This window comes from Dicentrarchus labrax, unplaced genomic scaffold (assembly GCF_905237075.1).
Source record: "Dicentrarchus labrax unplaced genomic scaffold, dlabrax2021, whole genome shotgun sequence".
NCBI lineage: Eukaryota > Metazoa > Chordata > Actinopteri > Moronidae > Dicentrarchus > Dicentrarchus labrax.
Window position 1 is genome coordinate 7,074,977 of NW_026136713.1, and position 27,937 is coordinate 7,102,913.

At 40.9% G+C, this 27,937-nt stretch overlaps 1 protein-coding gene across 1 annotated transcript in view; it reads left to right on the plus strand.

Moving 5' to 3' along the window:
- The window catches only part of kdrl (kinase insert domain receptor like), a 44,481-nt gene that overhangs the window by 872 nt on the left and 15,672 nt on the right, over positions 1-27,937 (plus strand). The window contains exons 2-23 of the mRNA XM_051421070.1: positions 6,085-6,175; positions 7,836-8,059; positions 9,648-9,775; positions 10,894-11,053; positions 11,156-11,292; positions 11,391-11,562; positions 11,735-11,861; positions 12,041-12,210; positions 13,551-13,707; positions 15,422-15,536; positions 18,048-18,156; positions 19,212-19,496; positions 19,758-19,904; positions 20,612-20,740; positions 21,850-21,956; positions 22,409-22,538; positions 23,174-23,278; positions 25,423-25,536; positions 25,744-25,832; positions 26,007-26,160; positions 26,918-27,015; positions 27,640-27,762. Of these exons, the coding sequence (XP_051277030.1) occupies positions 6,085-6,175; positions 7,836-8,059; positions 9,648-9,775; positions 10,894-11,053; positions 11,156-11,292; positions 11,391-11,562; positions 11,735-11,861; positions 12,041-12,210; positions 13,551-13,707; positions 15,422-15,536; positions 18,048-18,156; positions 19,212-19,496; positions 19,758-19,904; positions 20,612-20,740; positions 21,850-21,956; positions 22,409-22,538; positions 23,174-23,278; positions 25,423-25,536; positions 25,744-25,832; positions 26,007-26,160; positions 26,918-27,015; positions 27,640-27,762 (3,071 nt within the window). The remainder of the gene's footprint in view (positions 1-6,084; positions 6,176-7,835; positions 8,060-9,647; positions 9,776-10,893; positions 11,054-11,155; positions 11,293-11,390; positions 11,563-11,734; positions 11,862-12,040; positions 12,211-13,550; positions 13,708-15,421; positions 15,537-18,047; positions 18,157-19,211; positions 19,497-19,757; positions 19,905-20,611; positions 20,741-21,849; positions 21,957-22,408; positions 22,539-23,173; positions 23,279-25,422; positions 25,537-25,743; positions 25,833-26,006; positions 26,161-26,917; positions 27,016-27,639; positions 27,763-27,937) is intronic.

Genomic DNA, 27,937 nt, shown 5'->3' on the forward strand with positions numbered 1-27,937 from the left:
GTGGAAGTTTTGTTTTGTTTTGTTTTTGGACTATTTCAATTTGCATGTTGTAGGAAAATAATGTGTCAACAGTTTAAGCCGGTCATTGGATCTGTAATTCTCACTTAAGCCGCTAGAGGTCGTCTTGCCCCGTTGTAATTCGATGATTATTAAGAAGTTAATACAATTTGTTGACTGACAGGTAAATTAAACTTATGTGCAGACGTTATATTTCAATACAAGACTGACTTAATTGATTCTTTTTTTGATTTGGATTTGTTTTCTTAGATATTCTGAAGATATTGCCAATCAGCCTTTTGTTATATATTGTGAAAAACGTTTATTCCAGCAATTGTTATCAGTGAGTGAACAGGATTAAACATTATGGAAAGAGGGTGCATGTTTCTACTGACAGTACAATCAGCTGCATTGTGTCAGTGTCACTCCACTTCAACAAGATAGAGTATAAAAGGTGGATGTTCCTCCACCTTGTGCCAGGTCTAGTGTGCCACTGAGATACACAGTGAGCCTTCCTCAGCAATTCCAAATAAACAGCCCATCCAAACAAAGGAAATACTGTTCAGATTCACCCCCTCCCCCCACCACCACACATACACTCATACACACTTTCAGCCTACGAAGCTTTGTCTATGATGTTTTTAAGTAGATTTCCTTCACTGTCCACACACAAAGCGTGGGAAAGACACAAGGAGGAAGCGGACGTAGGGGCAAGAGGCAGCCTGGAATTGTTCTGCCTAGTAAAGGTCACGGAAATGTGACACGCTACCTGAGCAAAGATTTCTTCCCGGAGCTCCTTGTGCTCATATTGAGCCATGTAAAACTCTCTCCACAAGACAATGGGAGGGAGGAAAGGAGGGTATTGTTTCTGCATAAGAGCCGCTGACTGGTAGAGCCATTAGTTATTGATGGTGCATCAAGATCTTTCTATTCATGCTGAGGTGTGCACCAGATTTATCCAATAAAGCACAAAGCTGTACAGAAAGAAATCATGCTTAGCCTCCAAAAATAAGATTCATGTTGCATCCTGTCAACAATAGTGCAGGGTCATAATATTACAGTTATAAGTTTATCGCGGAGAGACATTGTGACTTTTTATTCTACTCAGACACATTTCTACTGTAATGAGTGAATAAGAGGTAAACGCTGTGTCTAAAAGATAGTCTGACCTCTTTGGTGATTTGTTAATATTTAACTTGTAGCTGTTTCTTATCTAAAAATTAACACAGGTCAAGTGTGTTGCTTCGTGACCTTTTGACACCAGTGGAAATGACGGCTCAGACTGAGGGAGAAAACCTTTTTGCAGCTCTCTGCTTCATGATGAATTTCAGATTTATTTAAGTAGATTTGGTCAATAGTTAATGACTAAGCTGTCTGCATAATATACTGATTAAGTTAACTGTGTTTTTGAATTTCATACTATATCCAGGTAGTTTACTTATATAATGTCTTGCAGTGTACGGGTGAATTTGTCCTAGAATTATGAGACAAACCCCAAGGAACACGTTTATGTGTAGATTTACATTGTTTTAGTCTGCTGTTTTAAGGCACAGGCCAAATTGTGGAAAAACAATTGAAGCAAAGTGATGATTGATGGGTTTGATAGAATTTGAACCCTGAAGCTGCCTTGTTTTTTTTTTGGTGGGAGTTCCCTCTCTATTACTATCCACAATGCTGTATTAGTCAAACATCTCTTTTCTACAATGAGTGTTTTTTTTTTTTTTTTATCTTTCTAGCAGAGTCAGTTGATGTTGTGTCTAATTTGTTTTGGAGTCATTTTGTCTTTCCTGCTGAGACACTTGAGATGGAGTGGAAAATGGCAGTGATGAGAGGTCAGCAGTGGGGGCTCATTGCTCACCGGCGGTACGTCTGGGACCATGCAGGGAGCACAGCAAAAACACATCGACACACACACTCACCTGGATCTGGAGACTTACCAGCAGACTAGAAAAAGTAATTCCCTTACACAGGGATATTTAACTTAACAAATTGCTTTGTGTAGCTGTTCTTATAGGATGATTGCAGCATCTGGTCCATACTAGGCATATCCACCCTGAGCCAGCAATATATTTTCTTGGAATCCTGCATGAGATTTCAATTTCGAGGAGCTTCTGGCTGCCTACTAGTCTTAATCATACATTATGGAGCAGGAATCCTCTGGGTTTACCATTTTGGACTCTCATGCAGGCGATTCCTGTTTGTTGGCTCTACTCAACTTTATATAACCTAGAATGGCCACCCATCATGGCCAGATGTTCCATTATTTTGCTTTTTTAAGAGGAGTCTGGGGCATTTTGCCTCCAAATCTCGAAAGGCTAATATACAGCTAATAAAAAAGGCACTCTCCCTAACTGTTGTCTTAACCTTGCAGTTGGCAAAGTGGAGGGGTTTCAGAAGGGCGATGTGGGAGAGAAGGATACACTGACCATGTAACACTACCAGAGAAGTGGTAGCTACTCCTTATTTGTTTGTTTTTAGAATCTCAAACTGAAGGAAACTTACAATTAAGGGACTAGTATGTAGGATTTAGTGGCATCTAGCAGTAAAGTTGCAGATTACAACTAACTGAACACTGCTCGCATTTGTATTTGACGACCTGGGAATGAGAAAAATGCGAAAGGCCCTTTCTACAGCCAGTGTTTGGTTTGTCGGTTCTGGGCTACTGTAGAAATATGGCGGTTCAATGCGGCGTCTGTAGATAAAAATGGCTTATTCTAAGGTAAAGAAAACACAATGATTCTTGTATTCAGCTGTTTATACACTAATGAAAAAAAACTATGAATATTATGTTCCATTTCTGCCAATAGAGCCTCCTAAATGTTACACACTGGACCTTTAAATGTGACAGACACAAAAACCCTTTACAGCAGGATACTGTAGCTGCACTGCCACGCAATGAAGCAAAGACACTGTGAGAAGGTATAAATCTTTAACTTGCTAAACTTAGATTTAGTGGATATAAATCTAACTTTACTTTGCCTCAGATGGGCGAAGTTGACTTACCAGGAGTGACCCTGCACACTTTTGTCAAGCGAAAATTCACTCTCCACCTTTTCTATGTCTTTGTTGACTCAGAATTGCAAAGGATGAAGTGGCAAGGTTAAACGAGGGACTCATCATGCTGCATTGTTACTTTTGCCTTGAATGCACCAAAAAAAGATGTTCTTTCTCCGACTCTTAAGATAGTTGCAGTGTTTCATGACGGGAAGGGAAGTACGGGGAGATGAAGGGTAGTCTCTGCAAAAGAGAAGGGAATTCCGCACATTATTCCCAGCACTTGAAGGGTTGTGACTTGGGGTTTCCTGTCTAATTCAGTGACAGTACAGTCATCTCATACAGTAATAGTGTTTTTTATTACGCAACTTCAACCTACTGGCAAGGCTGCAATAGTGCTGCAACAGATACGTTAACTCAAAATGTCCTTTGTTCATTATCCTTTTCCCACTCTTCACATATTACTCATCTCAGTTTGTGCTATCTTCAACCTTCAGTTCTGCAAAGTTGTTGTAAAATGGTAATGCTGTGGATATTATTTTGATTATTGTTGTATAAAGTGCCAAAACAGATGGCTGCAAATCAGTACCAGTGGGAAGTATAATAATAGTCTAATAACTATAAAGAAAACCTCACTTTCTGTCTATCTCAATGTAGATGTGCTAAAATATAAATGCTTAAAAAGACACTTGGTGAAAGGTAAGCAATTAGGGGAGTCTAGGGTCAACAATTTCAGTTACATTGCTGAACAGCTGGCTTAGATTAATTGAAAATCTCTTTCAGTTTGTCATTGTTTGGCTTTTCTTTCAGACTAAATATTTAAATAGCATTTTCTGTGCCACAAATGTTTCAGAATAGTGTAGAGTAGATCTCCAGCGCTGTTTGAATTTTTAGTCTTTATTTCCTGACTGGTAGTGAACCTACCACAAATGTTTTCCAAACACTACGTCCTGTGCCACTTCCCTTTATCAATGCCTAGTAAGGACAAGGACATACAAATGTGATCCTGGTCTAATCGTAGTTAACTTGGCCCTGTGTCAATAATCCATCTGATGCTGTGTGACTGTGTGGCTCAAGACCCCATCATCGGTTCACTGAGAAACTAAACCAAAGTCACTCAGCCTCCCTCTCTCTCTCTCTCTCTCTCTCTTTCTCTCTTTCTCTCTCTCCCTCATTCTGTTTGTTCCATGCTTGTCCTCTTCTTAATGGCTCTTAATGAGAACCAGCTTGAGGGCTCTTTGAACCAACGCAATAAGCACAATTTCTGGCATTTTTCAAGCGCTCTACTGGAGGAATGCAGCACACAGCTGTTACGGAGGGTTAGGGGTGTCGGGACGCTTGCTGAGGTCAGCGTTGGGCAGGCAGTGGGGCAGGTGGGAGTTTTGCAGGTGTGGGTGTAGAGGGACAACCGCAGGATGTTTCTAGTGGCCTGCTGCAGGCCCCTGCTGATTCATCCATCTGTAGTGCGTTACTAAGGAGAATAGGGGGAAAATTGGCCAGTTTTAAGAGATGAGCTAGCCTGCCAGTGCAAGTGAAGGTCAGGCTAATGTTTTCAGTTGTTGTTATTGATGTTGTGTGTGCAAGCAGATGCCAGCATTCATACATGGGATGCTTTTGTTTAAGAACATAAGTCAAAGAACTGACATGTTGAGCATGCAGAAATACTGTCTTAGAGACAGCCCATGATTCACAGTGCTTTTTATTTCGCCATTTGTATTTAACAGGGCTCCAGGGTCAAATTCTGTTTGATTCATTATTTGCTAAGTTCTCATTTCCAGCAATTCAATTACATAACTTGCTGCCAATTTGCAGATGTGAGACAAGAAAAAACAAATTAGAACATTCTTAAGGGAATTTGTGTGACAGTGAAGGAGAAATCAACAGCTGACAGTTATTTGTAGACTATGTGATTGTTAATGCTTTATTTCATTAGTCTAATATACAGCTGAAAGCACAGGGTATCGCAGCATGAAACAGCGTGAGCCACATCCCTTTCCCTCTGCATAACCTTGGACAATAAAACAATGATGTTCTAATATTTTGTGAGGAAGTCGATATTGAGTGCCACTGCCAACACTGGCACCGTCAGCTCATTCTTAGCACAACAGCTGTTCTGAATAATAGACAAATACTAGCAAAGTGTGTGTGTGTTTGCATTTGTAAATGCAGGTGTACTCTGATGTGTGTGTGGGTTCCTACGTGCGTGTGCATGCATGTGTGCATATACATGTGTATCCATCATGTGTCAGCATGTCAGCCTGGCAGAAAGCTGTTGTGTAATTCCATTGTCTTGATTCGGTGCTACAAATAAAGGGTTCCCTGAAGACTGTCACATGTGAAGGGTTGACTTAATGAACTTGTTTTCTAACCACAATGACAAGCTGTTCAGGGAGCTCAGTGAAAAGAAGGAAATCACATATGGGACTGTGACACCTCCTGGACAGCAGGGAGATTCACAGTGTTTCCTATGTTGATCTCTGTTAGAGGGACCTCTCAACAGATACAGCTGGCTGTACACCAAGTGGAGGACACCCTGGAATCAGATATCTAAACCTCATATTTTCCCCTGTGATATTTTAACAATAGCATTTAGGGTGCAAGGTCAATGGTAAATGAAAAAATTACTTGTTCCTAAAAGAGAGGAAGGGAGCACCCACCAAAGGAGGTTGAGCAGTTGATTTAGAGGAATGCATGCAAAGACACTCATGAGGGTCTGACTCGGTTCTGACTTGTTTGACCTTTCTGGCAAAGTATCACAGCTGCTCCCCACATCGTCCCTTTCCTCCCTCTATTTCACCTTCTATCTTTCTTTCTTTTCTTCTGCGCATCCCAGACCACTTTTCATTTAACAACTTGCACTCTCAGCACCGGAAACACCCCTAGTGCTCTCACAGCGGAGAATCGCTTGCGTAAGAGGCAGGAGCATATCAACACAAAGTGATCCCACATGCATAAGACTGAAGTGATTCCAACAGTGCTTTCCATTCTGTTCTGATAGTGGCTGACGAACACCATTAATGAGATGCTGTAAATGTGCCAGTTTGTTTGCCTTTCTCTCTAAGTGCTCTGTGTGTGTGTGTTTGTGTTCAACAGGTCATTTGGACGGAGATCTCTCACCTAAGATTGAGCCACCTGACAATCCCCTCATTCTTCACAAGGATGGTTTGTTAAACCTCATATGCAGGTATGCCTCATACCTATTTATGTCAGTGCCAAGTACTTAACTACTCTTCTGCAGGAATATACTTTTAACTCCATTACATTTATTTGACAGCTTTAGTCACTAGGTACTTTACAAATTCATATTTTACATATAAAACACAATGAGCTTACAAAATATTGTATCTATTGTTACAGATTAAACTACCCAACAGCATGTAAGATATTAAAAGTGTATCTAACTCAACCAGCTACAACATTAAAATGCTCCTTTCATCAGAATGCACCAGTAACAAAAATCTATTCCATCTGATTGTATAAATCTCACAGGGGTCATTTCTCTTGATTTTACTTGATACGTCAGGTACATTTAGCTAAAAATACTTTTACTTAAACATACTACTAGGAGTTTTTAACTGGTTATGAAACTGTGTCAATTTAATACAGATGCCTCTGTACAACCTACATAAGCACACAAGACCACCAGCGAGAAGATTGTATATAGAAGTTATTTCTATATAGTTATTCTTAATGCCTGCCATCGGGTCAGATTTCCCTCGAAATCAATGAAACGAGGTGGTGGAAACACTACCGCTTTTGTCCACGTGGGCCGCCAGAATCAACAAAAGCTTAAAATTCTTTGTTGCTGCTTTAAGTAACATTTTTAATGAAGGACTTTTACTTGTAATTGGGTATTTCTACTCTTTTGTATTGATACTTTATCCACCACTGCATGTAGTCGTTGATGGATATCTGATTAGTGTGACTAAGGTAAATATCTTGTCACACAGGAATTTCCACAAATTAAACAAGTTCATGCCCCCAATTTATCTTTCCTTGTTTTTGGCCCTGTTATCAGAGGTCAGTCAGGAGGAAAGGAGTCTGTTTTCTGAACTGAAGTTTAGACTCTGGTCTTATTACACGACAGAAAGGCCAGGGGGAAAATAAAGGAGACATGCCTGGGCCCCAGGACACTTGCTGCTAACAGAAGAAGCTGGGACAATCCTTAATTGGAATCAGTGGTGGTGGTCCACATTTATCAGCCTGTTGCAATTTCCTTTAGGGATGGTGGGACCCTAGTGGGCCGCATTCACATTTATTAAGAATTTCGAGAGTCTTGCATCATTTTGTAGGCCTGCAAGGAATGTTCAGTAACGCATTTCTATCTAATGCAATGCTTCCCTACAAGGCCATATGCTAAGATGCCTGGCCCATACAGTACTGTCTTGTTTTCTGTCACTGGAGGAGAGCTGGAGGGTGCTTGACCCAAAATTCTGCAGGCAAAGGCAGTGGTATGCAAGACATGTTTGATGTTCCTCTGGGATCTCTTTAATGAGAGTTTTAAAATGGATGCGTGTGGAAAGAATGTGTTAGCTATGCACATCATTCAAGAGAAACATGTTCCCATGTGAAAGTTCAAGTTATTGGATGACTCAAGATTAACTCAAAATAAACTTAAAATAAAAATCAAGTCAAGAAGGCCCGAGGGGAGAAGCAGCCGCTGCCATCTTAAACTAAAAAGATTGTGAGTTCATTGCCAGCTGTGACACATTTCCTCAAAATAAATCAAAATTTTGGAGCTTTGTTTCCAGAAAACAGATCAACAGAAACATAATTGAGAAATATTGTCTTCACATTCATCTAATACTGTCTCTCTCTCTCTCTCTCTCTCTGTCTTCTGCCAGTGGTCACGGCCTGCTGCACTGGACACTTGCTGATTCCCGTCGATCGATCTTATCAGAGGGAGTGAAGGTGGAGAAGTGTCATTCCAGACGTCACTTTCACACTCACGTACACTGCAGCAAACTGGCAATCACACACTTGAGTGCCAATGACACAGGAAGGTACACCTGTAAATCCTCCAAAGATGGTTCAGAGCACATGACCTCGACCTATGTCTATGTCAAAGGTGAGACCTGAAAAATGCTCACACCAGTTCAGATTATGCGTTCTTTTTTACAGTCAATGAACCAGTGGGAATATGAGAGACACCGGCATTATCCCCTCCAGTCCAGAATGTAAAAAAAGTCATTTTCCAGCATGAGAAAAACTGAATGTAATGTTGTTTAGAAATACAAAGAACTGCTCTATAAACTTAAACACTGATAAGAGTTCTTTCTTTTTGAATTGAGTTGTTTTTCTTTGATCCAGGATTTAACTGTGTTTGTTTTTGTGAAAGTCATAGAAGACTCCTGATAAAAGTAAAGGTTTTCACTGGGTGATTTTATCTGCTGACGCCAGTGGAGAGTTCTGATGTTGAACTGACCCCACAAACAGTGGCACTTAATGGACAGAATGGAATAGTTAATGAGCAATCTGATATTTTACACAAGATACGAAAGTAAAAAAAGTAAATGTCCAGCGTACCAAGAAATTAAATACTGAATTAGTCAGCAAGAACAGAAGAAAGGGCAAAAAAAGAATGTTGAAAAAAAGGAAGAAAGACAGAAAGAAGGAAGGAAGGAAAGAAAAAATATGTCAGTTACTCCTACACAGTTGGTAAAGTTATTCATTACATGCAGGAAGCTGACTTTACATTTACACTGAAGGGCCACAGCTCTCGCTCTCAGAGAGAGAGGGAGAGAGGGGAAGTGATTTCTTTTGGTACTATGGTTTCTTCTGGAGGTGGAAGGGTGAGCGTGATTGCACGGGAAGCCCTGGTCATTCACTGTGATTTCCTGCTCCAGCTACTGTTTTCCTAAGTCTCCCCTCAAAGCGTCACATGGCACGAGTTATAGTTACATTATCATTCAAATACAGATTTTTCTGGGCAGCATAAGAAGAGCAAATTTTGATTGTTAAGGCAGCATCAGTCCATTTCACCGAGACGTGTATGTTTTTTAAACTTTAAAACTGTTGGTTTAAAGACATTAAATAAAGACAAAATCATCAAATATTGGTCTAAGGGACGTTAAATGGTTTTAGACTGAACTAAATGCTGGATTCACTTTGTTCCTTCTCCTGTTGCTCCTGTGAATGCGGTTCGTCTGTCTATCAGGCAGCCTGCTGTGCATGTGTTTAGTCTAATACTCTCTTTTCAAAGGCCTTCAGCTGTTTATTACATAATTTTCCATGCTTACTTTTCAAATAATAGTTCCTTTATCACACCACTACTGCTTGACCCCACACCAATCGCAGACTATTTGTGAAGCCGTGAAGTTCTCACAGTTGTCATGTGATGCCTGGTTGCCCAGTAGAAACACACCAATAACCTGATATCTCTGTCTTGTGCTCTGCCGCCGTATCCGGGTAGAATGAAGCAATCTGAGATTTTGATCTCTGTGTTGGATGCCCTGACATTGCCTTGATTCAATTGCACTCCTAAACTCTGTTCTAGCATAACAGCGTTTTCAGAGCAACAGCTGTAAAATTGGTACAAAACATGGTTCACCCAAAGGACAAAATGTAAGCGGCCACATCTGCTTTGAAATGTGATTTCTGACTGACCTATATTTTGGATATTACTTATTTTGGAGGGGGTTGTTTTTGTCCCACAGATCCCGAGCAACCATTTTTGGAGCCTCATTATCTGACACCTCACATCCTGGGTATCTACAGGCATGAAACCAGCCTTGTGGTCCCCTGCCGGACAACCTCTCCTGATACTATTGTAACACTGACAGGGGTAAGACCTTTGTCACACACACTTTCTTCACATGCCTTCCACTTGTAAGTAGTTTTATTATATACTTATTTATTTATCATATGTATTTATTTATTATATACTATATACAGTACGTATATACTATGCACTAATACTCAGTATGTGTTCCATAGACCTTGTGGAACATAGACTTTCAAGTAAATCATATAATAAAGCAAGATTGCTGTTAATAGCAGGGTGTCCTTGCTTGTTGTCTCTGGAAAAAAAAAGTGTTTTCACTTGTGCTTAAGGCGTCTCACTGGTTCTCACACCCTTTGTATGTTAAATCATTCTAGCACACAGAAACAGACACGGGACAGTGGCATGTCTGAGGGAAGCTCAGGGGCGGAGGGAGTCATTCTGTCTGCTTCCTGTAAGAGCAGGAAGGTGCTCCAAGAGTGTTTCCCTCAGAATAGACTCTCAGACTAAATTTAGACCCCTTCTCTTACAAACATCAGGAAATGCAGAAAAGAAAAACAGTACACACTGTGTCCAGTGTTAAACAGGTAACAGGTCATGAGGATTGTGTTACCAGAATGCTACAAAGTATGTCAGTGGAAGAGAGCTCTGTCAGTGACTCCTTCAGTTCTGTTATTGGCACAATGTTTGTGTTGCCTTGCCAACCACAAAGGTGTGTGCTTTTTGTCAAATATGTTGCACTGATATACGACCATGTGACTCAGTGCCTACTCTGGGCAAACACATCTGACTCAGATGGAAGAGATAGTGGTTGTGTGACCTTCCTGCTACTGGTAAATCTATGGCACTCCTCCTTCCTGCTCCCCTTCCTTCCTTCCCTTCCCTTGCCTCCTCTCCCAGTACAACTTCTGGCATAAGAACAAACATCAGCAGGCACGTACATCCGTTTCCGAGTTCGCAATGTTTTGTGCTCCATTGCACAAATGATTGCAGAGGTTCCACTCCACAAGACAATAAAAAAAAAACTAACTAGACTTTCTGTCCACAGCTGAGCCCAGTAGAGCATGAGATACATGTTAAATGAAGTTGAGTGCATTACACTTCAGTCTGTCTGGCTCACTGATCAGTGTCACCAAATGGGCACTGACAAAACATCTCTGCTCTACTCTCTTTCATTACAGCTCCCACCTTTATCAGACAAGATTGTTAACGAAATGGTATGGGATTCAAAGGTGGGATTCAGGATTCCCTACGGTCCCTACACTTCGTATTCAATGCTCACCTGTAACACCATGGTCAAAGGTTCTGAGCACAAGTCAATGTACATCCCTATGAGACCGAGTGAGTCTGTTGTCTTTCTGGCCAAACTTGCTTATTAAAGAAATGTTAATTTCTCTGCTCCTTCAGTATTTCAGTCTTCTTATAGCTCTCTCCATTTTACAGCCTTTGTTCTTAATAATGTGAAGATCACCCCAGATCGTGTCAGATTGTTGGTTGGAGACACCCTCATTCTCAACTGTACTGGTGAGACCACCTATAATGGAAGAATCAACTTTACATGGGATTTTCCAAGGAAGAATGTAAGTTAAGGATTTACTGTTGACGCTGTCCTACTGTATGTAAAAGGGACCCTCACTTGTTGTAGCAATGGAGTTCAAGGTACTTCCTTTGTCTTCAGGAAAATCGACATTATACAAACAAAACCAAAAACAACCCTGCCATGGTTTTTCTGATGAGCAAGGCTTTAGTCTTGCCAAACATTACCATGGAGGATAAGGGGGTGTACCGCTGCAAAGCTGAGACTGAACCCACTAAACACAAGAATGCGTCTGCAAAAGTCCTCGTCTTTGGTGAGTACGCTTTGGATGAGCTCTGAAGTGTATTACACACTATGAAAATACAAATATATGATCACACATAGAAAGAATTTTAACATCTAAATCATCAACATCACAGTATGATGGTGACTGTTGTTTTCCTCTGGCATGGACTCCAATGTCTGTCATTAATCTTTTGTTCCAGAGCATCCATTCCTCAATGTCTCCTATAAGCATGAGAGGCCTAGTACAGTGACTGTCAAAGAAGGTAGAAAGAAATTTGTGTTTGACCCCAAGGTCAACGCTCTGCCACCAGTAGACATGGTAGCATGGTAAGTAATGGTTCAGACTATGTATTTAGTGTATGTGCACCTACATAAAATGCTGTGGCAAACCCTGAATTACTAACCTAATTATTACCTTTGTGAGTCAACTTCTCATTCACTTCTTTTCTTTATCATTGTATAGCCATGGTTAAAAAAAAAAACGTTTCCATGCCTCCAATTTGTAGGTATAAGGATGGCGTCTCTATCAAGAAGAATTCCACCTGTTACAAGATGTCTGGTTTCAGCTTGATCATCAGTGATGTGCAAGATCAGCATGCTGGGGTCTACACCATAAGCGTGGGCAACCAAGTAAAGGGCTTGTACAGGAATCTGAGCTACACTCTGGTAGTCAACGGTAAGCTGTTGCCATAAACCTGATAATGACTACTGATCCTTAGGAAATGAAGCAGTGCCTTGACTGTGGACTGAGGTTGCCTCAGCACTCTGGCTGCTTTCAGTACAGTTCACTGGACGGCAGGTAGCAGCTCTAGTATGAGAGGAATTTGGGGGCTTGTTGGTTCCAGGGCTGGATTGACGTAGCAGGGGCAGCTGTTGTTGATTATTGGGGCTCTTTTGAAGGGGCTTGGTGCAGTGTGGCCTGTGCTCTATTCTGCACGCAGACTCCAGCCGTTCCAGACCCCCGCTAGTCCCCAGCATTTATTTGCATCCTCACCATGTGTATATACAGTGCAGCTCATATAAACAGCAAATGTTCTATACAATATGTATACAGCTTGACGAAAACAAGGACAGAGTGTGTAATTCATTGTTATGATGACTTTGGAAAGAACACTGATAACTGTTAACACCAGAGGTTATAAATGTTTTAGCGTGTTAGGTCTAAACTTTGTCTGCTTACTATAGAGAACAGAGAAGTGTATCAGTTACTTTAAGCTTACCATGGGGGGGGCAGAGCTATTTTCATTGCATTCTTTAAACATTATCTAGGAATCCAAATAGCGTGCCAAAAAGTGGAAAAATCAACCCCCTTCTGGCTTGTATAAGCTTTATTTATGGTCCTTGACTATCCTGCTTCACAAAACTTAAATTTATTGGAATGTCAAAAAATAAAACACACACACACACACAAACAAACAAAGTGAAGAGAGATTGCTGGTATCAATTAGGGAACTACTTTAAACTTTGTTCATCAGTTGTTTAGAGTTGTCACAGTGCTCCAGATTATGAATGTGTTTTCAGTGTGTGTGTGTGTGTGTGTGTGTGTGTGTGTGTGTGTGTGTGTGTGTGGTTTTCCAAGCCTTGTGACTCTGTGTAGCTCGACTATTTCAGCTGTTCAAAATGGAGAGAATGGCAAAGTAATATGGACTGCCTCTTGAGGTGGCACAAAGATCTTTGTCTGTTGTTGATTGCAGCACAACAGTTGATTTGCTGACCTAGACATGGGCCACAGTGGGGTCGTTCTTTGACCTACAGCCCCTGGCTAGCCAATCATCCTGCCATTCCTCTCTTACACAGTGTCTAAAGGACAACTGGTGTCAATGGCATCCTTTTCATGGCTATCCATCATGACTGTCACCCCTCATTATAAAGACATTATGAGATTCCACAGTGGGCTGGGTTGAGGTGGCGGGTGGTTGATCTAACCTGTTGTCTCTTTCTCTCTCTCCCTTTATGTCTCTTTCTTTATCTTTCTCTCCCTGTATTTTTGTGTGCATGTGCACTTATTTCTCACAGTGAAGCCAACTATTTCAGAGGCAGAGCTCCCCTCTGTGGACGGGCAGCACTACATGTTTGACAAGCAACATCAGCTAACCTGCACTGCTTATGGGTTGCCCTTGCCAACCATCACTTGGCTCTGGCAGCCATGTCACTCAGGCTCCACACTCAAAAAGTGAGTCACCACCTCCTTATGTTGCAAGCATCAAAATGTTTAAACTGGATTTTCTTTGTTCATGCTCTGTTAACTTCCTCCGGTCTTGAAGAATTAAAAGCGTATCGTAGGGGAACTTTTCCTGATTTTAAGCACAAATTTTATCAGTCATGAACACCCCCACAACTTGATTCAAAATCAGTTACATACCACAAGCTACCATGTAGAGGTCCTGCATTGGGCGTGGTGTTTCACTCAGTTACCCGTTGTGTCAGGTTACTCTTAACTCCTAAAGTTTCTCTTTGTCCAAAAACCGTTTCAAACTGTTTTTAGCAACATAGACAAAGGGAATATACGTCATTCTCTGCTCAGGACGCCATGACTCCACTATATATTTACATAGCAAATAGTTGTTTGCTGCTACATTAATGTTTTAAATCTCATATTAAACATTTAACAGTAAGGACTATAGGTTTCAGAGCCACCAGTCCATCCCGGGGATCCCACTATAAAACAGATCTACATTTACTGAATTTTCTCTGGCCCAGAATATGACACATTAATCAAAGAAACAGCACTGAATGTATGAGTGACTGTGCAGGAATACCAGCCTGCTAGTGAACCCACAAACACGATGAACATTCCCTGAGATCCTGGCTCGTCAGTGACAGCAGGAGACCTGCAAGTCGTAAGATCAGGAAAACAATGGGCCATTACCCTTGGGTTATCAGGCCCCAACACCATTAACAAAAACAACACTGGACTGCTGCACAAGAACGAAACTACATTTTTTTTACATGTTTCATGGTGGTAATTCCCCAGTGCCTCCATTATTATATTCATTAAATTATCTCAAACACCTACATGTACTTGATTTATGATAAATAATAGCAGACCGTTAGTTGGGTCAAAGCCATTCTTCCTACAAGTCTAAAGATAATCAGGGCTGGCACTAGGAACAGTGGCTGGGCTGTAGCAGGCAGCTAATGAGACAGAGGAACAGCTATAGCCTGGTGGGAGGCCAATTGTGGAAAATGTTTGTTTTATACAGCCCTGACCCTGTAAAGTACCTGTCACTGTAAATTCAACATGTAGTCCTTCAAGATCATATCTCATCTAAATCTCTGGAAGTTTGGAGAGGAGGGGTGTTTGGAGGGTTTAAGGATGAGGGAAGCTTGCTATGTTGCATGTGCAATGAGGAAGATAGTGTAAGGGGCAGAAATATGGGGGTGTCTTTATCTCCAGGTTGAGAAGTTATCAGCTGTCCCTTGTTGACCGCCAAGGTCTTAGGATCAACCTTATCTCCTCTGGCCAGAACGTGTGGGGGGGTTTCCTGTACGAGGTGACGCACAGCACAGCCCTTCCTGTCGCTGTAGCTGTTTCCTCCACTCTGCCTCTCCTCTCATCAGGCTGATTGTTCCCCACCACAGGCGGTGAAGGGTTTGGGGGTGGGGGTCAAATCAAGGCTTTCTCTAGGTTTTATAACCTAGACAGGCTGATCTAGACCTGGACTTTACCCAGTCAAATCAGTCTTTTAAAATACCTTCAGCCTTTCAGAATTAGGGCTTACACAATATGATCTCAAATTGTACATAAGTTCCCCAGTTAGAAACTCATGAAAGTCTGCTTTTCTTCCGTGTTATATTGTTTAAGGTCCAACACATGTACATCTGTCTCTACACATACTGACAGCACAACTAGGTAGTCAGTTTTATGCTAATTTTCTGTCTTGCAGTTGCACTGCTTACACCAAGCCAATCCAGGTCTACGTCGATGACAAGGGAAATTACTCCCACAACTCGATTAAGAGCATAAACGTCAAGCCTGAACTGGTTAAAGGAAAAAACAAGGTATGTGGTTTATTTTTGTGTGTACCATTTCCACTTGTTGTTTAAACAACTGATGCAATTTTAGCATTTTGTTCACTGTGAAATGTGGTTGACAAATAACAATAAGCAACTTAACAGTAGGATTTATATGGGAACTGAATCAAAAAGATGTCCAGAGATCCACAGTATATAGCTCGATCAGATTCAGCTAGAACTCTCCCGTGTCTGCGGCTTGAAAGTCAGATTCAACATCTGAAATCCATAACTCCTCACAATTTTCCTCCTATTGGCAGTGATGCAGTTCTTCTCTTCACTGAAAATGATTCATTTTATCTGCATTAGTTTTGACTTGTGTAACTGTGACCAAAAACCATGAACAGGTCCTCAGCAGTCCATTTCTAAAGAAATCCTTTTTGTTTTTCAGTGCTGCACTTAAAAAGGCTTGATTTATTCTTGGAATAAACAACCAGGAAATAACAGGAAAATCACTTGGTTTCACACATATGATGTGTTGCAAGGAAGATGCTATATTGATAAATACTATACATTTGCAACATAGAATATAGAGCTAACATACTAACATAACTGCATCGGTTTTCCTTTGGTACAAAGGCCTTCCTATAAGGAGCAAGAGCTCTACCCGTGTGTTCCTGCCCTTTGAGCCCCACACTTATGAAATGGTGCACCCTTAACTAAAATGATACAATTCATTTACCCTTACTGAGTGAAATACCCCTTAATTTCACAGTTTTTTCATTCATGTGAGGAAGATTTGTAAATAAAGCAGCTGCAGCTTCATCTTGGGCCTAGCCAAAGACACTTCTTTTATTCTGACATAAGTTTCGGCTATTGGGACTCTTAGAGCTAATCCTTATAAATATGGCTTAAGCCATGCATGTGAGCAGATTTAGCTGTCTTACACCTCAAAATATTGTTGTCTGCCAAGTCAAAACTCATACATCAATGTGGGGTCTACTGAGTATGTCAACTTTACTTTGAAACTTGCAAACCCCCAAAACGTGCCACACAATGTGGAAAATGTAGACATTTCTGCGAATGTCCTGTGGGAGCCTGTCACTAAACCTGTTCACCCCAAACATAATTAAGAGCAGGTCTCCACTGCCTTGCGAGAGACTGTCTATAGGATTAGGTTAAACCCGTAACAGCTGTCTGGGTCAAATTAGGGCACAAATTCACTGGCATTCAGGTTTTCAGCAGGAGAATCATTCTCAATCCAAACTTTTTTGTTAGCTGTTTTTGGCTGTGTTTCTTGTGCATGACTAGGGGATTTATTGACTTCTGCTCTCAGATTAAACACGGGAAGAAGATTATAACAATTCCTCGCTCACCAAGTAATTCTAACTTTGGGCTTTTTCACAGGGCATCAGTTCTAATATGTCTCTGACATAAATAGGGAGGCACCACTTATTTACAAGTACTTGTGGCCAAACGCTGGTGCTTTATGAGGGTTAGGACTAAGGGTCAATGATAACAAGCAGCAGTTTAAAAGAAGAGGGATTTGTTGGAAGTGAATTCCTCTCTGTCACCCCACATAAATCGTGTTGGCCCGTGAATAAGAACGTAGTCAGGGCCGGGCCTCTGAGTGGCTCCCCAGAAGGCCCAGTAGAGAGGGAGAGTGGCCCGGGTCATAATGTAAGGAAAACACAGGGGGAAGACATGGGCACAGAGGTCACAGTGCGTCTGGTCAGGTCACTTCTTAGGGACTGTGCGTAATCGTTTAAATGACTGTTTTCGAGCTCAGGTTACATTATAGTGAGTAATAGCCGTAACATAATACGGTAAGGCCACTCCATCAGTGTTTTGACAAATGTCAGAGCAGCATGAATTGGACAATATGATATTACTTTTTAGAAATGTTTTTGACTGCCTGAATGTTTGTGTGGTGAACGTTGTTAGTACAGGGACGCTGAAATTGTTGCATGGCTACAGCTGTGTGTCTGAGAGTCAACACAATAGCTCCTACAAGCCCAGGAAGTTTTGTCCAGCATACACTCAGACAATACGCCCACATCATTCACTCTGTTTGATGTAGCTGACTGCCCCCAAAAAACAGATGTCACTATGAACGCTAAGCAGAACCCCATGTAGTCTGGCTCTCACCCAAGTCTCACTTATTATTTTGTCTATTCAAGCCATTAAAAAGTTGTACTGCTGCAGTGACAAAATCAAGTGTGGCATTAGAAGTGCTTTCCAGGAAATGGACATGGAGCCGCAGCAATAGATCTATAGCACAGGTCTGAAGGAGACTCAGCGGGTTCTAAACTCCAGATGTATCCTTTCATTAATGTGACACACTGGAGAGTATAAAACAGACCAGGCTTGGTCCAGACCTCTCAGACTTCATCCTGTTAACAGCAACTTACTGCTCTGATGGTGATTGAAATCCTAAGTATAAATCACACTGAAAGTCACAGTGAAGTCAATTGTGATATTAAGCTTTTGTTGTTTCTCTCAACCTGTTTTATTCTGCTTTGAATAATCACTACTAGTTGTCTTATTGATCCCAATTAGACTGTGAGTACCCTGGTGATTGAAAAGGCTAGCGTATCAGGAAATTACACCTGCGTGGCCCAGAATGAAGTTGGCAGCAGCACAATGGCAGTCCCGTTCTACGTTGACGGTAAGTGGGTCACCAGAATACGACAGCTGAAATATCAATTTCAAGCTTATTGCAATAAGTGCAAAGCATACTATACTGTGCACTGGATTCTCTCAAATGATCTACACACACAGTTCACGCTGTAATGAATTGCAAGAACAGAGAAGGAATGTGCAGATTGTATTGTGCAATAAAGAAACCAGAGGGGGGCATTAATTGAAACCATCTTCCACTGTAGCTAAACGGCTTCAGGGCGGAAGAGAAGCAAACATGTCCTGAGCCATATGGAGTGCTATAATGGCACGCGTTTGAAAACAGCTATGAATAACTGCATTCCTGCTCCGCTGCCAGCAGGTCATTCCTCTTTCTCTGTGAGCCTTCTGCTATGAGAATTTACTTCTTTGTGTGCCGCTGAGCATTTCCAAATGTTCCCAAAATGAATATCCATTGAGACAGTTATGTAATTATAGCGGGGATGAGGTGTCACTGCACACAAGCAGAGTTCACTTTGCAACCAAGTGAATCACATTTCCTTTAACACTGAGTGAATCACATCCCCTGAAGGGTGAAGGGTTAGGGTTTTGGAGAGGGATGGATGTAGGTGAACCAGTAATTGAGGGGATGCCAAGTACCAAAAATTAGTCTCCCAGCGTGGGAGAATTCCTGAGAGGAATGGTGCTCTCTTCCAGAGGTGAGGAAGACGAAGAATGAAGGAATGCTGCTAGAAAAGAGGACAGAATTGTAATAACAGCTGTCCTCTCTTACGGAACACAGAATGCTTTCCAGCAATCTGAATAAACAAGCACAGTTCGGTTCCCCTGGGGCCTAGACTTAGCTTCTCTCAAACTGGATGAGTGCAAGAGCGCCATCAGCGATGCTGTCCACCAGCAACATGCTTCCAATTAACAGTGATGAAACAGGAAATAACTGCAAATTTGACATTCCTGGCCTTGCGACGAGCAGCTTTGTGTCCAAAACTATTCAAATTCCAAAATAGGATCTCGGGTCAGCAAGATAAGTGTCTCTGTTCATGCATGTAAAACAGATGACATGGTCTCTTCTCTTTGTCACACTAGATCAACCCGAGGAATTTACCATTGAACCCCGAACTGCCATCGAGGGGTATGACGTCAATCTGACCTGTCGTGCAGCTCGCTTCCTCTACACAGACCTACAGTGGTTAGATTCATTGAATCAAACAATCACTTCCAACGTGTCCAGTCTCCACCTCGGCCCCTACTCCATTTCTCTTTCTCTCCACCTGCATAATGTGTCCCAAAACAGCACGACAGGTTACAAGTGCCAAGCATACAAGTTCCACAAGAGGATTGAACTCAAAAAGGTTGCGCTTACTGTAGATGGTAAGTTAGAGGAGGATATGAGAAACTGATTGCATTTCTAATGTGAAAAACTGTTACTGATTGCAACACCATTTCCATTATTTATATCTATTTCGAAATAGTCAACTGATGTACCATGATAAAAATAGTCAACTGATGTACCATGATAAAAATAGTAATTCGTTGAAAGTCAGTTTGACTTTTCTGTGTTCCTTTAACAAGACAGTAATAATGCAACTGCAGGTCTAATTCAAACCATTTCTTCTTTCGTTTTTGCTGCAGCGAGAAAACGCCCCTGGCTGAGTCAAAACCTGACTAATCAGGATGTGAACAGTAGCAGCACACTTATGCTGGCTTGTTTCGCTCTCGGAGTTCCTCGTCCCTCCATCATATGGTACAAAAATGGCGTTCCAGTGAAAGAAAGCACAGGTAACCTGAGAATAGTAATCTCTGTGCAATTTTTGCAATTTTGGTGGCATAAGTGCAAGCCTGGCACAACGCTGCACAAACTGGATGAAGAGCTGGAAGAGAATGAATACATTTTGTTATTAGCTACAGAATCAGCAGGTGAAGTCACTTTGAAAGCCGCCGACAGTTTCCTAATGGGTCATTGGCCAGACCAACGTTTCTTCAGAGAAAACCAAAAAATCATAGCAGAAGTAAATGACATATTTGAATCAGAGTGCATATGATGTCCTGGATTTACAATTCCAAGGCACTAAAGTTCCTGTCTATGCATAGTTATTAGTGCAAAGTTGAGACAAGACATTGGTGCAGATAGGCAGCAATTGCAATTACTTGTAGTATAGTAAAATGCATTTACATTATTAGAATATGTTGACAAAGTTGCATTCACATAGTCATATTTGCATTTACATGCACATAATAACGTCGCCACTTCAAATACTGTGAGAAAATAAATATGTTGAATCCCACAGAAATAATATTTCTGGCCAGTGGTGTTTGGTCTGCTTGTTTTCTCAAAGAGTGCGGTTAAAGTGGTTTAGTTTTCAACCACAATTTTTACAAGCCCAAGTGCCTGAAGAAAATAGCATTTCATCTATTTACACCACTGCCAGCCTGAGTATGAAGTGTCAAATGCCACATCAGTTTGACTGAGAGGTTGTGTGTTGCAGGTATCTCACTGGGAGAGGACGGGGTTCTGACCGTCGAGAGGGTAAAGAAAGATGATGAGGGTCTGTACGAGTGTATAGCCAGCAACGACGAAGGTATTGCGAAAACAAGTGCTGTTGTTACTGTGGTTGGTAAGTCAATCAAACACCTTCAGATATTAAATATCTAACCATCAAAAAGATCAAAACTCCGACCTGCTGCATTTACAATACTGGGTTCTCAGTGTGAATTAATGTATACTGCAGTCAGTCTGGCTACAGATCACACCAAATACACTTATCATCACCGCATTTTCTGCATTTCCAATCAAAACGTCTCAGTCCCTCTTGACCTCGTGTGTTCTTGTCACCACTACAAATAGCTGTGGTCTGACTTCAGAATGAAAAGTCTCCCCTGACAGAAAATCCATGGCTGCCAGGAATGCCTACTGAATTCCTTCATGGGTTTTATGATCAAGGCTCTGGCTGAGGGTCCTTACCTTGAGGACATGACCTCTGTGAAGTGTTAAGAGGTCCACTAATGAGTGCAAAGAGATTGACTGCTACAACAGCTAAGGGACTGGAAACACCGTAGATAATTGGAGTAGAAGGCCTGTTAACGTGTGTGTGCCTGTGTACTTTTACATGTAAAATCAATGGCACATTGACATGTGACGGTGAGGATGGTAATGTAGGTGAGATATTTTCCAAACGGCACTTAAATAGATTCTTATTAAAGTGAAACTTGAATTTCTCTTCATGAACAACTTCAGAGTTATTGCTATCCATTCCATTTTTACCACAAAGATATTTCAGCAACAAACTGTATGCATGTTCTGCTTTGACTGTTTAGTCAATGATCACATGAAATAAGAGCTGGAAAAACTGTGTGCAAACTAACATCAAAGGATATTAGTTTTCAGAGTGTCGACATGGATGGTTAGAAAAACAGTGTTTGGAAGAAAACACTATAGGAAAAAGTGCGGTATGCATGTTCCAAACAAACAAGAAATAAACACCAGTGTGTGTTTCCACTCTCTTTTTGTATACAGTCTCTCCGAGAAATAAAAGAATAATAAAATTCGGCATCTCCAGTCAAACAGGCTCTCTGTTTGCAAATTTGTAACAGATTGTTTCCTTTTGATCACAATTCTTCACAAATTCCTGTGAATGTAATACGACAACTTATGAGATCATGAAAAGTACACAGTGATTTCTTGCCAGAGTGGTCTGGTAGTTTACGACAGTTCTTCTCTTTCCAGGGGATGAAGGGAAGCCAAACGTTGAGGTAATCATCTTGGTGTGCACAGGAGCTGCAGCCACGTTCCTCTGGCTCATGCTTATCCTCTTCATCCGCAAGCTAAGGAAGGTAAGGCGTTACATCACTTTCTTTTTCTCAGAAACCGCATGAGATCAGCATTTGCCAAGATGTGAGAAGTTCAAACAGTCAAATAAATGACAACGTATTTGTGAAATTTTTACTAATTTTGTTTCAACTCATTTGGATCCAATGGTTTACAGAACAGCTGACTCATGTCCCTTGTGAAATACAGTTTAATGGAAGGATAAATTTAGCCAGTGTTTATGATTGCCACATTTCCTGACAATTGGGATGCCCATGTTTGCAAGGCCTAAAAGGAGAACATAGTGTGCTCATGCACAAAGGGACACAGTTTCAACTTCAAGAATTTCAAGTCATGTCAAACTTTTCTCTACTTGATAGTGTAAAATGAAATATAAGTTCAAAACATGCCATGGTGGTTGTCATTGTCTTTCTCTATGATAATCAGGAAATTCATATTTGTCCTCTGACACTTTCAGCAACCAGCACACTATAAGATGGGTCCGTCTATCATCATTGATCCTGATGAATGTCCCCTTGATGAGCAGAATGATCTTCTTCAGTATGACAGCAGCAAATGGGAGTTTCCCCGAGACCGCCTGCGACTAGGTGAGCACTGTGCAGTCCGATGAATGTGTGGAAAGAGTTTGAAAGAGTTTCAAGCAGTAATCAGGCACCAACTTTAGACACAGTTATTTCACCTCACCTGAATCCAAATTTAGGCTTTATGCATCATTCAGGATTCTTATAAAACTGAAATACACAACTTTAACAAAGGATCAATAAAGTATTGTGATTTCTGCACGTAGTGAAATTATGTTGACACTGATCACAGTGTGTGACATCTCTGGTCTGAGCATATTGCATTGGTATTTCCAGCAGAAACAAATGACCTGCTACTACCCAGGGCAATAAGACTGAAAATACAGTGAGATGACAAAATGACAAAATAATGCTATTTTAAAACATCTTTTTAAAAGTGAGTCTTTGTAAGGACATACGGCCATATTAAGGTACAGGGAACAGGTGTCACCCCTCATTACTTATCAGCGACCTGTGCTGTCATCCAGTCTTAAGTGAGCCGTTAATTTTCTAGAAAAACTGCCTGGTGATCAGAGCCCCAGCATGTTGTTTTAATTACAGACCCATTGCCTGACTGACAGGGAATCCAGTCTGGTTTTCTGCCCAAGGGAGAGGAAGCTCTAATGTTGTCCCACTTACCAAATACCTTCTTCCTCTGCCAGGCAAAACTCTTGGCCACGGAGCTTTTGGAAAAGTGGTGGAGGCCGCTGCTTTTGGGATCGACAAACTCTCAACCTGCAAGACTGTTGCTGTGAAAATGCTGAAAGGTAGGGTGTCAAAACTCTGTTAGTTTTTATACAGTGACTTTTTATTACTGGAAAATAAAATGTATATACAAAACCTCTAGGTCTTTTTCACGTAACTGTAGACCCCTCTGGTTCACCCCAGAGGTACCACCACTCATGATTGACAGGGTAGCATTAACACTGTATCCACTGTTGTGTGGGTATCAGATGAATAACAGCTAACTGTCATTTCTGCAGAAGATTTATTTCTTGTACACATTACAGACTCATGAGCTACAGCACCACATGTGCCTGCAATTAATGTTTGTATGGTGCAGCGGTTCAAAGCAAAGCATGCAATGTCTGTTCCTCGCAAAGTGCAGTTGGAGGTAAGAGCTAAGACCTCTAACCCCGTCCTTGATGAAGAGATTGAGTGTATGCAGATCTGACAGCTTGGATCAGAATGTCCAAAATCTGCAGGTGAAGAAGAGTTCAAAAGCGTAAAATCTGAGTACAAAAATAAGCAATAAAAAATATGTTTATATTTGACACATTTTAGAGATTCTTACATTTGGAAACTATCCTCCGTCTCCGGTCTTGATTTTTAGGAGGAGTTATGTACAATCTCATTCCAAAGTTTCTCCAAATATTCACAGCAAACCCATAAATGCTTTGCTTTTTCATTCACCACAGTTTTATGTGTGAAAGACATCTATTTTTCAAACCAATCTTGCTTTTTTACATTACTAGAGAAGCAAACTGCAGACCCATCAGTGATTGCTGATGTGGGGATGATGTATCAGTAACGATGAAAAATAGGGCCGTTGGTTGGACTTAGTGGCCACTGTCATACCATTTATCATGTCTCAGCATAAATCACAGGCTCTCTGAGAGGAACAGACTCTGGCTGTTGTTAGTCGTAGGTCAAACTTAATGGAAAGCAGCAGGTCTTTTCAAATTGACCGTGGTTTAGTTAGAGACTCCCTGGCTGCTTTAGCTTCTAGCTCATAAATATCTGGTTGGCCGAAGCGAAGCAACATAAAGCAACCTCTAAATCTTGATTTTCATAATTCAAGGTGAAGATCAAGTATAATGTGAGCAACTCCCGTTTTTGTTTCTCTAATTTTGTTGCCATTTATCTTCAGGATGTCTTCCATCAAAAGCTGTTTCATATTGCTGGGCCTAAAGCAATAATATTATCTTTCCATCATATTTAATGAACTCACAAAATTAAATTCCCCAGTAATCCAGCCATCAGGGTTCAGGCTTTTTTTTCCAGATTTCCCTCTATACTATAAACAGAATTTTCGTCTTGAGATGTAAGACAAGGCGGGAAAAAATATTATGAATGTTCAGATTTTATATGTAGACATTTTGGTATAAACATGTCATATATTATTGTCACACTGCACATGATTTTAGTTGATATCATAAACAAAAGTAAAGGTCCAGTGTGTAACATTGAGGAGGACAGAAATTGAAAGAAATGGACAATAACATTCATGTTTTCATTTGTGTATAATCCCCTAAAAATAGAAGAATCTGTCTCACTCACTCCAAGCTGTTGAACCTTACGCATGAAGTACAATCGTTGTTATAGTTTTATTAGTCCCCGTGCATCCAAAAGTTGTGTTTCCAGCTGCAAAAGACTGTTTGTCAGTTTACAGAAAAACAGAAAAGTTTCACTGGGAATCTTGTATTATTGAAAACAAATCTGGATACAGTTGAAAAGAATTTCATTAAACTTAAAGAAAACTCCATGCTCTATTTTAGTCGAGGTCAAAATGTTCACCACTATTGAATTATTGATTTCATGTTGCGTGTCTTGAGTGTCAAGTTTGTGCCCTCCTGTGTATGAAAATAACTTTCAGTATGAGATCAGACCTGCATGGACTTCTTTTTCATAATGTTATCTTTGTATATGATCGTAACTGAATTTTCTTGTGTCATGGGCTCATTTTGTTTAAGGAAAATGTCTTGTCTTCCATCTTTACTTCATAACAGTGAAAATCTGTTTTGGATTTGGATTCCAAGCATACTTGAACCTAACATAGCTAGAGTGATCTTAAAGCAAAATAAAGGACATAAAATTAAAATCAAATTTATTGTATGTCCTTTTAGTCAGGGAGTTTAAAGAGACACCAACCAATGCTGACTAAGTTCTGTATGTGTTTACACTATTACAGGAGGCGCTACGTCAAATGAGCGGAAAGCTCTGATGTCAGAGTTAAAGATCTTGATCCACATTGGCAATCACCTGAATGTGGTCAACCTGCTTGGTGCCTGCACAAAACCTGGAGGTGAGCTTTATTACTTAAATATAATCCTATTGTTTGATATTTGGGTTTAGACAAATTAAAAAAAAGACTTTAAAGTAGTTTTTGATTGTCTGTTAAATTGTCAGTTTGAAAATTTAAATGTGTATCATTTCTAACTTTCTGGCCTTTCTTTATTGTGAACTATCACACACAGTAGGAATAATCATAAGAAATGTACAATCTTAACAGGCCCATTGATGATGATAGTGGAGTTCTGCAAATATGGCAACTTGTCCTACTATTTGAGAAGCAAGAGAGACGACTTTATCGTCTACAAGGTGAGTCACAAGCTGCATGATTTAAACTTTCAACCACTCTTTCTTTCTCATTATTCTGTCTATGAGCAGCATAAGCAGGGAGAGACTGTTATGATATAGGAAAGCCCCATGCATGTCAACAGCAGTGTTTAACCTCATCTCATTTAACACGATATGTGTGTGTGTGCTGGTCAGAGCCAGGATGGTAAGGTGGTATCGTCAGGATCGGGCTGCGAGCTAAGCGAGCTGATGAAGCGCCGCCTGGAGAGCGTGGCCAGCACCGGAAGCTCAGCCAGTTCTGGCTTCATCGAAGATAAGAGCTACTGCGACTCAGAGGAAGAGGAAGAAGGTAAAGGCCAAGCACGTCTTGCTTCCCTTCAACCCCCTTGCACCCCTCCCCCTCTCTCTGTTTGTCCCTCCTGCTGTCTTCCTCCTCTCACCTCTGCTCCACCCCTCCTGCCCAGGAATGAAAGCTCTCCTCAGATTGTTTTCTAGCCCGGGTCTGATGGGACGTTTCCTCCTCCTGTTCAGCAGTACAATCACTACAGCAGGAGCCACTGTCACCCCACTGAGTCTGGGGAGGCGTCTGTTTATTTCCTGTCCTGACCTGAGAGTTGCTCTGCTCTCGGGCTTCAGCTCAGGCACGGCACGTCAGCCCTGTTGTCCCTGATGTGTTATTTCTGGTTTGATTAGCTGTTTACTCAGGTGGGCCAGTGGAAGGATCCTTGTGAGTTCCTCCGTCAGACCTCCGACCAGCACGCTGGGCCAATAATCACACATTTCACCTGACATCTGAAAGAAAAGGGGGAATTGTAGTATGTTTTTATCCCTCGTCTGTAAAGGATGTTTTAAAGACAGAGTGTGTAGGAGGAGGCACACATGTGACAGGACAGATTGTTAAGATGGCGTGTTTTAGTCCGAGGCTTTACATTTGCAGTTTCTCCATGAGAATCGTTACTGTTTGATCTTATCTGATTTATCTGGCAGGCGTAGACTGCATTTAAAAACTAGATGAGGAGGATTATTCTCCTAAATTCAAAGGCCATGTACATCCGATTTGATAAATCAGTCTCACTGGGAAAGTTTTATGTTCTTTTGTTTCGCAGAATCTGAGGATTTATATAAGAGAGTCCTGACATTGGAAGATTTAATTTGCTACAGTTTCCAGGTTGCAAAAGGCATGGAGTTCTTGGCTTCACGCAAGGTAGGAATTGTTCTATTTTTTTTGTTTAAAGACCATGTTATATTGACCTGTTGAGTATAGTGAAGGATCACAGTTGTTTAACTGGTGTATTTAAACCAGAAAAGTGAACAATGTCCAAGTGGAAGCAAACGGATTTACACAGAAACTACTCTTAAGAGTTGTTAAATGTTTTGCAGTTGCAGTTCATGCAGGAAGTTTCTGTGAATAAATACAGCAAACAAGAACTTAAAATGTTTGCCTTCTCTTAAATTTAATTGTAGATTATTTTGCTTTTACTGTGACTTCAGTCAACCATTAATTTGTTTGTTGTATAATCTCGTTCCCTGTTACTACAATCTTCCATCTAGAACTCAATCATTTTTCAAGTCATTCATAATTTCGGGGCAGTCGGATGGGACTGATTAGAGAATGGAGCCATTGTTGTAAATAACCTGTTACAGGCCATTTCTTAGCCTGGATATGGAACACATCATCTCCTATTGTAATATCACTGATGACTTGACCATGTGTTTCTCTGCCAGCAGCCATGTTTTATAGCACGTAGAGTACAACTGAAGTCAATTACATGCAGAAAACTTAATGTTGTATTGAATAAGATTTTGTCTCTTTCCTTTTTTGAATTAGTGCATCCATCGTGATTTGGCTGCACGGAACATCCTGCTTTCTGAGAATAATGTTGTGAAGATTTGTGATTTTGGACTTGCCAGGGACATCTACAAAGACCCGGATTATGTGCGCAAAGGAGACGTAAGTTAATTAAAGTCTAGAATTGTTTTTCAGCCGTCTGGTATTTACTGTCTTCCAGACAAAATGCTAATTTCTATTAATATAAAATATGCAAATCAGTTAGCTACCACTGACTTGACAGAAAAAAGGAGGACTGAATAAATTCTGCGGTTCTTGGAAGTGTGACAGAAAAGAA